The sequence below is a fragment of the Ahaetulla prasina genome, chromosome 2 (genome assembly GCF_028640845.1).
Source record: "Ahaetulla prasina isolate Xishuangbanna chromosome 2, ASM2864084v1, whole genome shotgun sequence".
NCBI lineage: Eukaryota > Metazoa > Chordata > Lepidosauria > Squamata > Colubridae > Ahaetulla > Ahaetulla prasina.
The window spans coordinates 56,792,232-56,807,943 of record NC_080540.1 but is presented as its reverse complement, the minus strand read 5'-3'; the positions used below and the strand labels follow the sequence as shown (position 1 = coordinate 56,807,943).

The 15,712-nt window shown below is 38.5% G+C and overlaps 1 protein-coding gene across 2 annotated transcripts; it reads right to left on the bottom strand.

Annotated features, from left to right (window-relative positions):
• Positions 1-902: 902 nt before the first annotated feature.
• Positions 903-15,449, bottom strand: CHCHD4 (coiled-coil-helix-coiled-coil-helix domain containing 4). Of its 2 annotated transcripts, none has more exons than XM_058172581.1 (3): positions 15,079-15,449; positions 11,279-11,377; positions 903-1,949 (listed from the first exon to the last, which is right to left on the bottom strand). In XM_058172581.1, exons 1-3 carry the CDS (start codon positions 15,098-15,100, stop codon positions 1,651-1,653), a joined length of 420 nt encoding a protein of 139 aa, XP_058028564.1. In that variant the 5' UTR covers positions 15,101-15,449; the 3' UTR covers positions 903-1,650. The 2 variants fall into 2 exon arrangements, with proteins under 2 accessions (XP_058028564.1, XP_058028565.1); XM_058172582.1 differs by lacking the exon at positions 15,079-15,449 and adding an exon at positions 6,782-6,873 and having other exon boundaries at positions 11,279-11,354.
• Positions 15,450-15,712: the final 263 nt, after the last annotated feature.

Sequence of the window (15,712 nt, the reverse complement as noted above, 5' to 3'; positions counted from 1 at the left end):
CTCAGATGAGAAGGCTTGAGGTAGTCCTCGTTCAAAGATCCTAATTGAGAATGGATTGTTCACTGCGAAGCAAAATGGTTGTTAGGTGGAATATCACATGACCATACTGCTTAACAATGGCAGTTCCAGTAGTCTCAGTTGCGGTCATTAGACAAGGACCACACACTTCTGCTCTGTGCAAACTGTCTCCAGCAGGAGAAGCCTGAGGTTCTTGCCTAACAACTGCAACTGGGACTAGCAGAGCAGGCCCTGACGAGCTCCCTTTGGAAGATGGAACTCTGCCACTGCTGTACTTGCCTCTAATCCAGCTTCCTCCGCTTGTCTATCTCCCTTGTACCTTGCTGCCCCTAGCTGTCCTTTGCCATCTTTCTCCTCCTGATGGCCTCGGATCCATGTGCTGGGTGAGGGCGCAGACCTGGGATGGGCACAGCAGATCCTCATCTGTTGAAGGGAACATGCCGGATGTGGATGGGGAGGAAGCAGCAGGGTAGAGCTGGGGACAGAGATCGTAAGAGGCGAGGAAGCAGTGTGGATGGCTTGCTCAGATGTCACCTTCTCTAGGGAAGACGACAACAAACATCATTTGGGGTGAGGGTCGTAGGAGCAGACAGGAAAGTACAGGGTGGCCAAAAGGGCGGAGAAAAGTAGAGATAAGCGGGTGGGGGGAAAGTTGAAGTGCATAGTCTGGTCATAAATGTGGGCCAGTTGCCAAATGCCCACATTTTGATTATATGACCACGGGGTGGTAATGCCGTGGCCTCAATTTTAAAGACTGGTCATAACTATAAATTGTCACTGAATGGTAATTAAGTGAGGATTGCCTGTTTGCCCATTTGAACAAATCAATGTAGCCTGTCACAGGGAACAGTCATTAGCATTAACAAAAGACATAGAGGCTAGTGTAATCGTAAAAGGAATTCACTTTTAATATACAGTCAAATCACAATACCTATGCAGAGGTTTGTTACCCCAGGTAACATTGCAATTGTCCTATTAGGGTCAGCAACCTGCTGAGAGAGGGAACAAAGGAAACCCCTCAAAGCAGGGACAATTAGGAACATTAAGGAATACAGTGACCAATGTTTTTCTCTGACTGCTCAGTTACAGCTAGGCTTGATCAAGATTTATTTTAAAATGGAAAATCAACTAACATTAATTTTCTATTATTAGAAATTAGTTATATATGCAAATTTCCTGTGTCATCAAGCACGTAACTGACTAACTGAAAATTTTACCCAGATTTTTGACTCTTTCTGGTTGTTCTGAGAAATCTGTATTAATTTTAATCATATAAAATCTTGACTATAGCTAACTGACATTTTGCTGATCCGGTATTCTTGCTTTCCTAAAAGAGCATTAACCATTGCTGTTCTTTAAGCCAACCTATAGACTGAACATAACCGGAGAAGAAAAGTGATAAAGCACTGGTGGCGTCTACATTTCTTCTATACTGACTCCACTGCAACATTTCTTTGTTAAAACCATAGGGCTGAAGCTTCTTCACAGTAAGTGAGTTCACATGATACAGTGTACAGAAGTGCATTCCTTGAGGGATCAGTGGGGTGGAAAGAAAGAAAGGAGAGAAGATTTTCTGCCCTGTCTAAATGTCTCTGAATATGGAAAGGAGACCACAGCCTCCATGCTCATTCATTAGCTAGACCCATCCTTTTCTTTGCCCGCTGAAGGAGTAGTTTCCAAATCTTTGCTTTGATTATCTTCTCCATCTTCATCATCATCATCATCATTTTCTTGAGGATAAAGATCCGGGTATTTCTGCATACATTCTTGCATTGCACGAAATTGGTCCACACAATCTGATCCCTTAATTTCTTCCTTGCTATAATGAAAACAGGAAAATGCTGACTTGAATTGTTCCCCACAAGGACCACTAGCCATTCCACCAAGGCATGGGCAATTCCAGTTGATATCTCCATTAGGCAATATCAAACCTTAAGAAAAGAGGGAAAAAAGGTAGTAAATTACAAAACTATTTTATATTGGGACTTACATAATGGCTGGGTTCACACACAGCACAACGTAGATTCTTTAACTATATTCAGAGTCAAAGTTTAGTCAATACAGATAAGGCAAGTCAAAAATTAATTACAGTGGCTGACTTGAAATGTTTATTAATTTCAGTTTTTATAAGCTGCTACACTCTGCAGACATGCTTATCATATCCTGAACCAAACAAATTACGTTTTACTGAGCATGTGTGATCCAAATCATTAAGCTTCATAGTCTGTAGGAACTTGAGTGATAAATTCTGTATTTTGGAGTAACAACATATTTGGTGATTATCATATTTTTGATCTTCCTAAAAACCTTAGTGGTGACATAGTAAAACATAAGAGCAATTTTGTTTTTAAAGTTTATAGCAAAAAAAGAAAAGAAAAAGTCAAATTTAGAATGGAAAATATTAAGCCAATAAAAAAGGCTTTTGTTCAAGGCAGCAAGAATAGTGTTGTGTTTTACAAATGAGAACTTACAGAAAATTTCCCCTGATTGTTCAGGTTTTTTGTAAGCACTCCAAATATACAGGTTATCAGTTTTCAAAAGTCAACTTTCCTCTATCTCACTAAAATCACTAGATGCAGGCCACTAAAAACTGCTGTTGCCCGTCTGACATGAACATGGATGGAACTGGACAGGAATGATTTTAAATCTTGATAAAGATTGTGATTTAATGTGCAATAAACAGCTGTAAACAGAGAAACACTTCCTATAAGATACATGAAAACTAAAAGAAAGACAATTGGAGTGTCAAAAAGAGAGAGGGAAAAAAAGATAATTTGGATTTCCTAGATCATTTTATTAGTATCAAAAGTCGCTATCCTATTATGTACATAACAGATCCTAAAGGAGAAAAGAAACTGATGACATTACGTGTAATTCATAGAAATGTTTGCACATTTCATTTTTACACAACTTTTATGCAAACCTGTTTCCTGTGCTGATTTGGATGTAACATAAAAATAATAGTTCTGTTGTTGGAATGGCATGCTTTCTTATGGTATGGACAAGCTAAAAAACAGGGATACTTTAGAAGACATTTAATCAGAGAAGTGTTGTTGTCAAACTGGGAGAAGATAAAGAAAAGTTACTTTTTAAAAATCCCAATTTGGGTATCACCTATTGAGGCATTCTCATATCCAATAACATTTAGAAAGGAAAAAAATGCTAGGTATAAGGAATTGTTGAATGAAAAGAGTGAGTTAAAAACTAAGCTAGAATTAGAAATAGAAGGTATAAAAATGAATTGGTTTTCTTATTTACAAACACAATCCAGATACATAAAAGATTTTAAAACAGAAGGTTTTTATAACAATATAACGAGTTTTGATAAGATTTTAACAGGTTCAGATGATAACTTGATTAGGAAGCTGTATGGATACTTATTAGAGATTAAACTGGAGGAAGAACAAGTAAAAGAGACAATGATTGCTTGGGGGAAGAATTTTGGTTGTGGGATAGACTTAGAGGCATGGCAGAAACTTTGGATGTATAATTATAAAATGACAATGTCTACAGCATACAAAGAGAATTTGTACAAGATGTTTTACAGGTGGCATTTACCCCCGACAAGAATTGCTAGAATGTCTAAGGACAAATCCGAAAAATGTTGGAAGTGTCATCAGATACCTGGATCATATTACCACATGTGGTGGACATGTGTCGAAGCGAAAAGATATTGGACTAAAATACACACGTGGTTGGAGAAAATGATTAAAGAACATATTGACTTTAAACCTGAAGTGTTTTTGCTGGGAATTTTACCTGAAATATATACTAGAGATGTTAAATATTTGATTGTGAATATTATTACAGCAGCCAGGATTGTGTTTGCTAAAAAAATGAGAAATTACCCTTGCAAGACGAAATTACTAGGAAGATGATGGAATGTGCAGAGATGAGTAAATTGACATTTGAAATGAGAGTTCAAGAAAATAAGCAATATTATAAAATATGGGAATTATTTTATTATTGGCTAGAAGGAAAGATACGTTAAAGACACAGACCGAATAAGAGATCTAGATGATATAAGATAGATGTATGAAAGAGATGTTTATCTTGAGATTGCACAAGAACATATGTAAATGTCCCATCAGCACATTGTAATTGACTTGATGAGATTTTTATGTTTATTCTTTGTTAAAAAATAAAAAAAACTTTTTTTTAAAAAAATAGTTCTGCATCTTATGCATAACTCAGACCTTTTATTGCCTCACATCCCTTGGCAATCTCTATGCTGCAAAGAAGATATTGGAAGTTTTTTTTCCCTCAATTATCCATTTTGTTACATTGGTTATGTAAAAACATTGTTTAATAAAAGTCCATCCTGATTGTTTATTTGAATCTGGAAGTGGTTAATAATATATCTATATAGATTTTCAATCTTCCAGGTCATAGTTGTCCCAAAGGTGCTTTTCTTTTCCTTTTTCCTTGAAAACATTGACTCTCATCAAATAAGTTTCTTCAGTTCTAACTTATTGGAGGGGAAGAGAAAGATTTAACAGGTGTGGAACCTTTTTGGGACTGCTAGTCCCAAGAAGATTTCACACCTGTTTGCCATTCTGATTCAGGTGATTCTGGAGATAGAGATAAAGCCCCAAGTGGCTCAAGACTCTCAGAGAGCTAAGAACCCTCAAAGTACTAACAACCAGATGACTGCAAATAATATAAATCCTTCCATTCTGTCAGAACTGAAGAAGCTTCTTGGATGAGAAGCAAAACATTTTCAAAGAACGGAAAGTCCATTTGCCTTTTAGAAAAGCACCTTTGGGAGATTAATAATATATATAATATACAGCTAGCATTGTAAACCATCATTGGAAATTGGTTTATTTTCAAAATAACAATACATGATGTCATACATCATCATCATCATTATGCTCAGGTACAGACATAAGGAAAGCAAAATCTTTTTGTTTCCTCCTTGTGGCAGTGCCAAAAAAGGGAACGGGAGCATGAATGAAAACACAACTCTTCAGTTTAGCATTAGAGGGGAGGTGCAGACACTATCTTGGTTTAATGGCAAAATAGAAAAAAAACTGGTTCATTATGTAGGGAAACTACCCTGTTTTCCCAAAAATAAGACATCCCCTGATAATAAGTCCAATTGGGCTTTTGAGCGCATGCGCTAAAATAAGCCCTCCCCGAAAATATTTAATACAGAGCTGGAAATGAGATAAGACGGCAAGAGGAGCCCCATCTTGCTCCACGTGCCCCAAAATAATAAGACCTCCCAATAAGGGCAAGTGCTTATTTCAGGGTTCAAAAAATATAAGACAGGGTCTTATTTTTGGGGAAACATGGTATATAACCTGGAGTTGGTTCGTTTTTCCTCCCAGATTGCCAATATATCACAAACAAACTACAGAAATATACAGGTGGTCCTTATTATCCTTTTTTTAAATACAGTGCTTGAAAAATATAAACCAAACCTCATTATTTGTTTAGTGTAACTGTTATTGGCAAGCTTTTTGTGTACTTTATGCATATGCAGAATGGCAGACAGATCTTTGCACATGATATGCAAAAAGCATTTTTTGCAGTTTTGTTATCCATTCTTTTGTTTGGGTACAAAAGAATTCCCATAATTCTTGTGACACACATATTTTAAAGGATTCAGTATGATGGAGCCACAGATTTCTACCAATATACCATCATGCTTATGTCTATGCTTGCAAAAGAATTGGAGGGTCTTAATATAAAGATTTAAATTATTAGATCTTATCTAATTTGTTACCAAAAAGGTACTATCTCAGATTAGATATTATTAATAATTCACTAAAACTGGTTTATGCTGGTTACATTTGCTAACTATTGAATTCACATTTGATTTTAATAATGATTTTGAAGTGCTATACACAAGGATACTTTTATTTGCAGTACTAACTTTACTTCAAAAACGTTATTCAATTTTATACAGCTTGTAAATTCCTTTTCTTTTTGCTCCTTTATTTCTTTTTCTGTTGTTTTCATTGTACTTTCAACTTTCTGTTAACTTAAATAAACAATTTTCTATATTAAATATTAAGATTATGTGAAGGTAATGGTAACATTTTCCAAGTAATATTCACATATTAACATATTCCAAGGAAAAATATTTCTTTCAGTAAGCAGTTTCATTTTTGTAGTTCGTTTTTAAAGTTTTAACTTAGTTTGTTCTTATACGATAAAAATAAAACTTACATGAACATTCAGCCCATTTTTCCTGATCTCTAATTTTTGCAGAGATTTTTTTTAATTGGCATATTTTATAACTATGGCCATTGAAGAGAGACATCACAACTACAGGAAAAATGATCACTAGTTTTGGCTTGTTGAGTGAGCTGCACATTGGTATGTAAAGTTAGTTTTTCATAGAATACAAACCAAAAAATTCCTCAGCTACCATTGCAAAAAGTCAAATAGTAACAAACATAAAATCTTTGTGATTCTCTAATGTACTAACTCCATAGGGGGAAAAATCCCAGATGGTTCATAAGAGTAATGATGCCCCAGAAAAGCTGAAAATTGGTTCTTACAGTCACTTGTGACAACCAGCTGCAAGTAGATTTATAGGATTAATTTGGTTTCCACTTCTATAAAGTTAATTGGCACTTCTACTTGGAAACAAGGAATTGCTTCTTTTAAAAAAATGCATTCAGCTTTTCATGTTGGTTTTCCTCTGGACAGACCCTCTTTTCATTAAGGCAAATAGAAGGGTGGGGAGGGAAGTTTCATTCATTCTTTGTGTTTATACGTGACGTGGCCAATAAGCAATTTTGCTTCAAACCTTTAGAAGCTGTGGCAGGAGTCACAAAGCAGAAATCATTTCTATCCATTCTAAATGCTCAGTCCTGGCTCCTGGCCAGCAACGCAGCCTGTCTGAAATTAGAAAAGCTGAAAGATGGATTTCTGCACATTCTTTGGCTGTAGTATACAGATGGCACTTAAGGTCTAAGAGCTGGGGAAAAGGGACTAGCGATTTCTTTTCATCTCAAGAAGGGTGCAAGGTTAACTTCAATCACGTCAAGGCTGAAAGTCATTTTCAGTGTCTTACTATGAAGTATATTGGCTAGCATGCTCTAAGAATGGCTGTTTCCAATTATATAACTGAAATTACGTTTCTGACTAAACATCTTCCCTAATATCTTATATCATTTTGATATATCTTCCTGATGTAGCAGCCCTTGCAATAACCTCATTTAGTAGGCAGCACTTAAACATAGTTTCATCTGACGATATTTTGATCATTAATGAATCAGAAATGGAGCTCAGGATGAGGAATAATGAAACGGAAGAATAATAAAAGCATTAAACAAGTTTACAAACACAGGAAATAAAATTGAGTGGTATAATAAAAACAATTATTGAAAAGTTTTATATTCTGATCCAAAATGTGCCACGGCTTACACATGCACAAAATAGGAAATGTATTTTATTAAGAGTTCCAAACAAAACAGTCCCACTTTAAATATTGTCTGTCTGAGAGATTCCACTGTCTTCTGTCAAAACAAAATTTGAAGTGTTTTGTTCTCACGTTAAAGCAAAATTCTTGGAACATAACTATGCTTTATTTCAATCCTGAGACAGTGGAATATCCCATTTTACGTTTGTTTTTTTAGCTGCAAAACTCTCAAAACACAATTAACCAAATCTTTGTTCAAGACCAAAATAAAACAGACTGCTTTGTTTCAACCTCAAAATGAAACTTCTGGCGCATATCTTTGGGCTCAAAATGTTTTGCTCATCTCTCTTACAACCTCTCCTTATGTCTGCCGAGGTGCTAAGCATGAGTTGGATTAAATGCATTATAAATGCCTGGTTATTCCTAGAAGCATCAGAAAAAAGGACTTTTTTTCACTATCCTAATATTGTTTTTATAAAACATAGATTAGCCATGTCCCCCAAAAGGCATAGGAGTCATTAAGGAAGGACTACTTGTATTGCTTCAAACTATCACTGGAGGTTTTTTAAGAGGGCTATCTAAGAGATGGCTTGTGAAATCCCTTCTCTTCTCCAGACTTTTAACTTGTTTTCTTACCTGCTTTTGTACTGCTTTTAGGCTGTTTTCAGGCTAAAGACACTGAGCTTGTCAGGTGGAAAGCTGATAGCCCAGATTCAAGTCCTGAGCACTGTGCACTGCGATAAGCTCCTGTTACTTGCCCCAGCTTCTGCCCATCTAGCAGTTTGAAACATGCAAAGTAGTGCATGTAGATAAAGTAGTATCACTTCAGTGGGAAGGTAATAGCATTCCGTGCGCTTCCACATACAGTCATGGCCACATGACCATGGAAGTGTATTTGGACAACTATGGCTTTCTCTCTCTGCTAAGAAACGAGAGATGACTACCGCCCCCTAGAGTAAGACATGACTGGACAGGAGAAACCATCCAGGAGAAATCAGGTTTTTATTTTTGTACTTTTGTAAAACTCAAAGCTACTAAAACAGACATAGCTTCTGAGATATAGTCATGGAAAAGCTGGTGTTCAGTATTAATTCAAGTGAATCCAGTGCTTTTCCATGAAATACTTTCTAGGCTTTTAAAGTTTGGAATATCTGATTTAATCCGGGGGCTTGATTCTATTTACAAAAGCAAAGAATGTCATATAATCCTTTTCAATAACGTACACCTTTCATTATACCAATTTACAAGTTTAATATATAAACTGCTTTGCTCCGGACAATACATAAAATTAATGGTGTCCATTACCAGCCACATACCCGTGACTGAGGTATATGCTGGGGAAATAAGGCTCAAACAGGATCTTATCTAGAACCAACAACATACATAGCTATGTTTGAACTATCAGAGTGAGCAAATACTGCCCTCTAGAGATAAGACTGAAATACAGATTTCTCACTAACATTTTGAAATAAAATTACTTGTGTGCCAACCGATTCTGAATGATTCAATTCAAAAATGACATTTGCAAATTTGATTGTAGGAAATATGCCAAGCATATAGGAGCACATGTTAAATATACCTAATTAAAAAAACACTAAGTATATTTCTCACTTAATTGATAAAACAGTCTGTTTTTGTTTTGTTTTCCTTTGAAAATGCAAAATGACAATCTGCATGTTTTTCTTTAATACTGCTAAACAGAGGCTCTCCAACTTTACCATAATGAATATTCTCCATACATTATGTGCCTACTTCTATCTTATTCCAGGTTAATGAGGATGAGATGTATTTCATACCTCTAGATTCATCCACAATCAGAATTCCCTTTTTGAATAAAATGTGAATAAATTGGAACAAAGAGTAATAGACTTAGCACACAAGGGTATGCAAGTGAAAACTTATTCTCATGAATTTGAAACATAGGCTACTGTTATACCTCAATAGGCTACAAGTCATTTTATTGCAAATTATGCTTTCTTAAGAAAACATAAGAAAAACAGTATCATCCACATTTGCATATATTCATATTGAACATGGAAGAGTTAAAAATACCAAATGGATTACTCTGTATAGCCAAGAAGTGTTATTTAGATTATGTCTTAGTTTCAAAGGTGATTTAAATGATTGCCTATTTTTTACATAATAGAGATGTGCAATACATGTAGTCTTTGAGTTATAACATCCGTTCAGTGGCCATTTGAAATGACAACAGCACTAAACACAGGGACTTACTACTGGTATTTGAAGTTTCAGCTATAACAGTACCAATGGTCACATGAACATAATTCAGATGCCTGAACATAATTCAGATCCCACTTATGACTAGATGCAGCATCCTGCAGTCACATAATCATTTGTGCCCTTTCTTGCTGACTTTTCCAAGCCAAATCAATGGATAAGTGTCGTTTCTACAGGCCTTTCTTTGTGCACCCTCTTTCCTTCGCACAAATTCCCACATCTTTTTTCCTTGGCCTCCTTGTGATCGCTCACACACACTACACACTTTGTTTGTCCTCCCTGCAATGACACCTATGATCACATGGACTGTGCTCTTTCCCTGGCCTCCTTGTGATCACACACGTATATCATGTTCCCTAATGGATTATGGATTTCCTGTCTGGCTGCTCTCAGAGGGTCAGATTAGGTAATCATATCTCTTCAGCCCTTATTCTTAACAGTGGTACACCACAGGGTTGCATGTTGAGTCCCTTATTCTATACTCTTTATGTGCATGGCTGCATTTCCACTCACGCTAGTAATACTAAATTTGCAGATGATACAACAGTGGTGGGACTTATGGGGTGGGGGGAGAATGAGGTGGACTGGTTGCTTTCATGGTGTGGAGACAATAATTTGGTCCTTAACATCAATAAGACCAAGGAGCTTATAGTGGTTTACAGAAGGAACAGATCAGCCCTTGCTTATCAATGGCGACTGAGTGGAGCAACTGGCCACTTTTAAGTTTCTGGGTATTAGCTTAAAAGAGGATCTGGGGCATGCACTGGTCAAAAGGGCCCAGCAGAGATTATACTACCTGAGACTTCTCAGGAAACAACAGCTGAATGAAAAACTGCTGGTGACCTACCGCTGCACCATAGAGAGCATTTTAACTTACTGCACCTGTGTATGGTTTGCCAACTGCACAGTGGCAGATAGGACAGCACTCCAGAGGGTCAACGTCATTGCTCAGAGGATCATTGGTTGCCATCTCCCCTCTTTGGAAGAGCTTTATAGCTTCCGCTGCCTTAAGACAGTTCAAAACATTCTTAAAGATCCATCTCATCCTGGGCATCCCCCCCCCTTTTTTTTTGAACTATTATCATCTGGCAGATGGTACAGGATAATAAAAACAAGGACAAATAGGCTGAAAAACAGTTTCTATCCCAGGGCAGTAACCATATTGAATTCAACTGTATAGTGCAATATTAATGCAATATCAATTGTATAGAATGTGAAGGATGTGTGTTTGTGTTCTATTTTTATAGTTATAATGTACACTGAAGATGGCATTTAATTTCGTTGTACAAGGTGCAATGACAATAAACTAAATTAAACCTTTTCCTTGGCTTCCCTGTGACTGCACACATGCATGCATGTACCCAGCACCCTTTCTGTTTGATCTCACTGTGTCCACTCATACACAACCAGGCCTGCCTGGATTATCATTTTTTTTTATTTTTTTTACATTTATATCCCGCCCTTCTCCGAAGACTCAGGGCAGCTTACAGTGTGTAAGGCAATAGTCTCATTCTATTTGTATATTTACAAAGTCAACTTATTGCCCCCCAACAATCTGGGTCCTCATCACTAAGCAATGCAGTCAAGTGTAAATCTCAACATTATTCAATAAGACACAAAACACATTATTTACATTCCACTAACCATGATCTTCATAAGGATCATTGGGATCATCGGCCACCAATTCAGCATTGCTTGGAGTTTCATGGTCTTCTTTGGTCACAAATATAATTCTGTCCTTTCCTAAAAATTAGGGGGGAGGGGGGGAAGCATATACAATATTAGAAGAGTAGATAAATGTCTGATTTATCATTACCTTCTAAACAAGTTCATCAGCAGATGACATTGGGCCATTCAAGGTAAGCCATGTATATCTTGACATTAAATGTAATGTCAGATAATAATTCTGGCTCAGATTAACATGTACTCCAGTTTAGTTTATTGATTATATTATTAATTTAGTTTACTCTCCAGAGAAAAAAAGAGAAAGTTGGCAAAGAATCATGCTAAGTTTAATTTTCTTTCCTACATATGTTTACTTTGGCAGATAATTGTCAGTATATACACTCAGCCTTTATGTAAGATGGTACCACTTCCTACCAGACTGGGATCTGAGTCAAGTATGCCCAGGACTTAGTATCCTTTCTTATGTAAGGTTCTATTGGAAAACCTTTTTAAATTTCACCCTTTAGTTGAATAATTCTACGTTATCTCTTTTGCCATCAAGTACCTTACATGACTATATAAATATGATAAGGAAATAAATAATATGACAAGCTAAAATGAACTTTTATGTTCTTTCTTATTTTTTCTTAATAAAGACCATGTTTATAAGTAGTCCTCAGGTTATAACAGCACTTTGGGATTGGGATTGCTGTCACTAAGCAATGCAATCAAAAGTGGTATTAAATGACCACATCACTTAATGACAGCAATTCCAGCAGCCTCAGTTGCCATTGCGCAGGCATTTCAGTGGGAAGAAGTCAGAGTCCCAACAAGGGACTTGAACAGTTGCTAAATAGGAGGTTGTACTCAAGAATTATCTTTATAGTTTGTGAGAATGATATACCTCAGAGGATGTGTGTTGTTGCCAATTTCCCTAGTCACACATCCTGAGGCAGGACATTGCACTACAGAATTTATTTCCTAATTGTCATTTAGTTTTTGTTGGTTACAGGTAAATTGCAGATTGTGAAAGCCATCTCTCTCACACACACGCTAGGGTTGGTGGAGGAAAAAAACATCTCCCTGGAAAATAGATGGTGCCACCACCAAAAGGAGGCAGGAAGACAATGCCAGGACCTGCAGAGCCAGAAGATTTCTAGACGATGATTCAGATCCAACTTCTCAGTCTTGCTGTTTGCAGAGAGGTCCTAATGAAGCACCTACATTCATTCATTTCTTCTGACCAGAAAGTTGATATTATCTGCTGACTGCTGATCAGCCATGCAGACTGGAATAGCAATAGACTTACAGGTATATACCATTTCAAAGTGCTTTACAGTCCTCTCTAAACGGTTTACAGAGTCAGCATATTGCCCCCAACAATCTGGGTCCTCATTTTACCCACCTCAGAAGGATGGAAGGCTGAGTCAACCTTGAGCTTGGTGAGATTTGAACTGCCAAATTGGAGGCAACTGGTAGTCAGCAGAAGTAGCCTGCAGTACTGAATTCTAATCACTGCACCAACCCAGCTCCACTGCAAAATGGTTAGTTTTATCCACCTATAGAGTCCTTCCCAAAGACCTGGGATAGGCAGGTGTTCTTTCTCTGATGATGTTAAAGGGCATCGTTGCAGGATGTAGACTGTTTATTATTATTACAAGTCCTTGACTTACGACAATTGAGCCCAAAATTTCTGTTGTTAAGTGAGACATTTGTGAAGTGAGTTTTGCCCTATTTTATGATTTTTCTTACCACAGTTAAGTGAATCAGTGCAGTTGTTAAGTTAGTAACATGATTGTTAAATGAATCTGGTTTCCCCATTGACTTTGCTTGTCAGAAGGTCACAAAAGGTGATCACATGACCTTGAGACACTGCAACCATCATAAATATGAGTCAGTTGCCAAGCATCTGAATTTTTTATCATGTGATCATGGGGATGTTGCAAAAGTTGTAACTGTGAAAAACGGTCATAAGCCACATTTTTCAGTGCCGTTTTAACTTTGAATGGTCACTAAATGAACTGTTATAAGTTGAGGACTACCTGTATTATTCCACATTTTATCTATCTGGAGCAATTCAAGGTGGTGATAATATATACAGGTAGACATAGACTTACAACAGTTCATTTAGTGACCGTTCAAAGTTACAACAGCACTGAAAAATGTGACTTATGACTGTTTTTTCACACGAGCATTGTAGACTCCCCATGGCCACAATGATCAAAATTTAGACACGTGACAACTTACTAATATTTATGACGATTGCAATGTTCATGTGATCAGTTTTTATGACCTGATAAACAAAGTCAATGGGGAATCCAGATTCAGTTAACAAACGTGTTACTAATTTAACAACTGTGGCAAGAAAGGTTGTAAAGTGGGGCAAAATTAACTTAACAAATGTTTACCTCAGCAACAGAAATCCGGGGCTCAATTGTGGTCGTAATAATAATAATAATAATAATAATAATAATAATAATAATAATAATAATAATAATAATAATAATAATAATAATATACTTTTTATACCGCCCTTCTCCGGAAGGACTCAGGGTGGTTCACAGCCAAGTAAAAAACAACGAGTAAATACAATACAAATAAAATCAATAATTAAAAAACTTATTCAATATGGCCCCAATTTAAAATACACTTAAAACGATAAAACCCAATTAAAATTTAAAACCCAATAATAAAAATTCTAAAAATTCTATGCCAGTCCTGCGCGGAAAAATAGATACGCCTTCAGCTCGCGGCGGAAGGTCAAAGGTCAGGAAGTTGTCGAAGTCCTGGGGGAAGTTCGTTCCAGAGGGTGGGTGCCCCCACAGAGAAGGCCCTTCCCCTGGGGGCCGCCAGCCGACATTGCTTGGCTGACGGCACCCTGAGGAGTCCCTCTCTGTGGCACGGGTCGGTGGGAGGCAAACGGTGGCAATAGGCGGTTCCGTAAGTAACCCGGTCCTAAGCCATGGAGCGCTTTGAAGGTAGTAACCAGCACCTTGAAGTGCACCCGGAAGACCACAGGCAGCCAGTGCAGCTTGCGCAGGAGTGGTGTTATATGGTGGTGTTATCACCCGCGCAGCTGCATTCTGGACCAACTGGAGCCTTCGGGTGCCCTTCAAGGGGAGCCCCATGTAGAGAGCATTGCAGTAGTCCAGGCGATAATATAGTAATCCAGTCCTGTAATATAGGCAATACAGGTAGTCCTTGACTTACAACCACAATTGAGGCCAACATTGTTAAGTGAGACATTTGCTAAGTGAATTTTGCCCCATTTTACGATCTTTCTTGCCATAGTTGTTAAATGAATCACTACAGCTGTTAAATTTGTAAGCCGGCTGTTAAGTGAATCTGCCTTCCCCGTTGACTTTGCTTGTCAGAAGGTCGCAAAAGGGGATCGCGTGATCTCGTGAGACAGCAACGGTCATAAATGTGAACCAATTGCCAAGCCTCTGAATTTTGATCACAGGAGCATGGGGACCCTGGAAAGAGGAAAAACAGTCACAAGTCACTTTTTCTCAGTGCTGTTTTAACTTTGTCACTAAACGAATCGTTATAAGTCGAGGACTACCTGTAATACTCCTCCCTCCTCCTATTTTTCCCCCGTTAACAACAACCCTGTGAGATGGGTTGAGTGAGAGAGAATGACCGGCAGAAAGTCACCCATGCTCCTTTCGCCCGGCTGCGGTAGATAGCCGTTTGCCGGCTCTCCTCTCTTCCGTTCGGCTGCCCGCAGGAACCGGCCCGACCGTCACCACCGCCCCTTCCTCCCGCGTCCCCGGTACCTTCTTGCCTGCAGTAGGACATGTCTGGGCCGAGCTGGGAGTGACCCACTGACTGAACGACCGGCTTAATCCGTCGCAGGTGCCTGGCTGCAGCCCAGCGAAGCACGCGCGCCTTCCCCCACGCGCTCGCGCGGCCGCCTTTCAACCTAGAGGAGAAGGACCCCAAAAGAGAGGCGGCCTTGAAAACCGCCTGACCGCTTCTCTTCCCCCACCCCCCGGCTGTTCACATCCGCAGAGGAGCCCACGAACAGGGAGGCCTCCGCGACAGGCTATGGCGCGGTTTTTTTCCCTTCCCGAGTGGCCCAAAGTAGAAAGTGCGGGGGTGGAGGGGGAGTGGAAACGAAAAAAAAAACCGGATAACAGCCGTTATTCATAACGGACTACATGTTCCAAGAGGCCGTGCGAAAGAACCGTCTCTTCCGCCGTTTTCCCGACAGGCTTTGCGACCTTGACTGGTTCTCAGTTTCGCCTCTCCTTCCCGCCTAGAAAGTTCAATGATATTCCCAGCAATGCTTTGCAAAGGATAGGCGGGGTCAGGGATTTTATTTCTCTCTGGGCTCCAGGTTATATTCGCCCCCTCCTCCTTTTGCCTCTGTACGCACGCGCGGACGTACGGGCCATCCCAGGTCTTTGA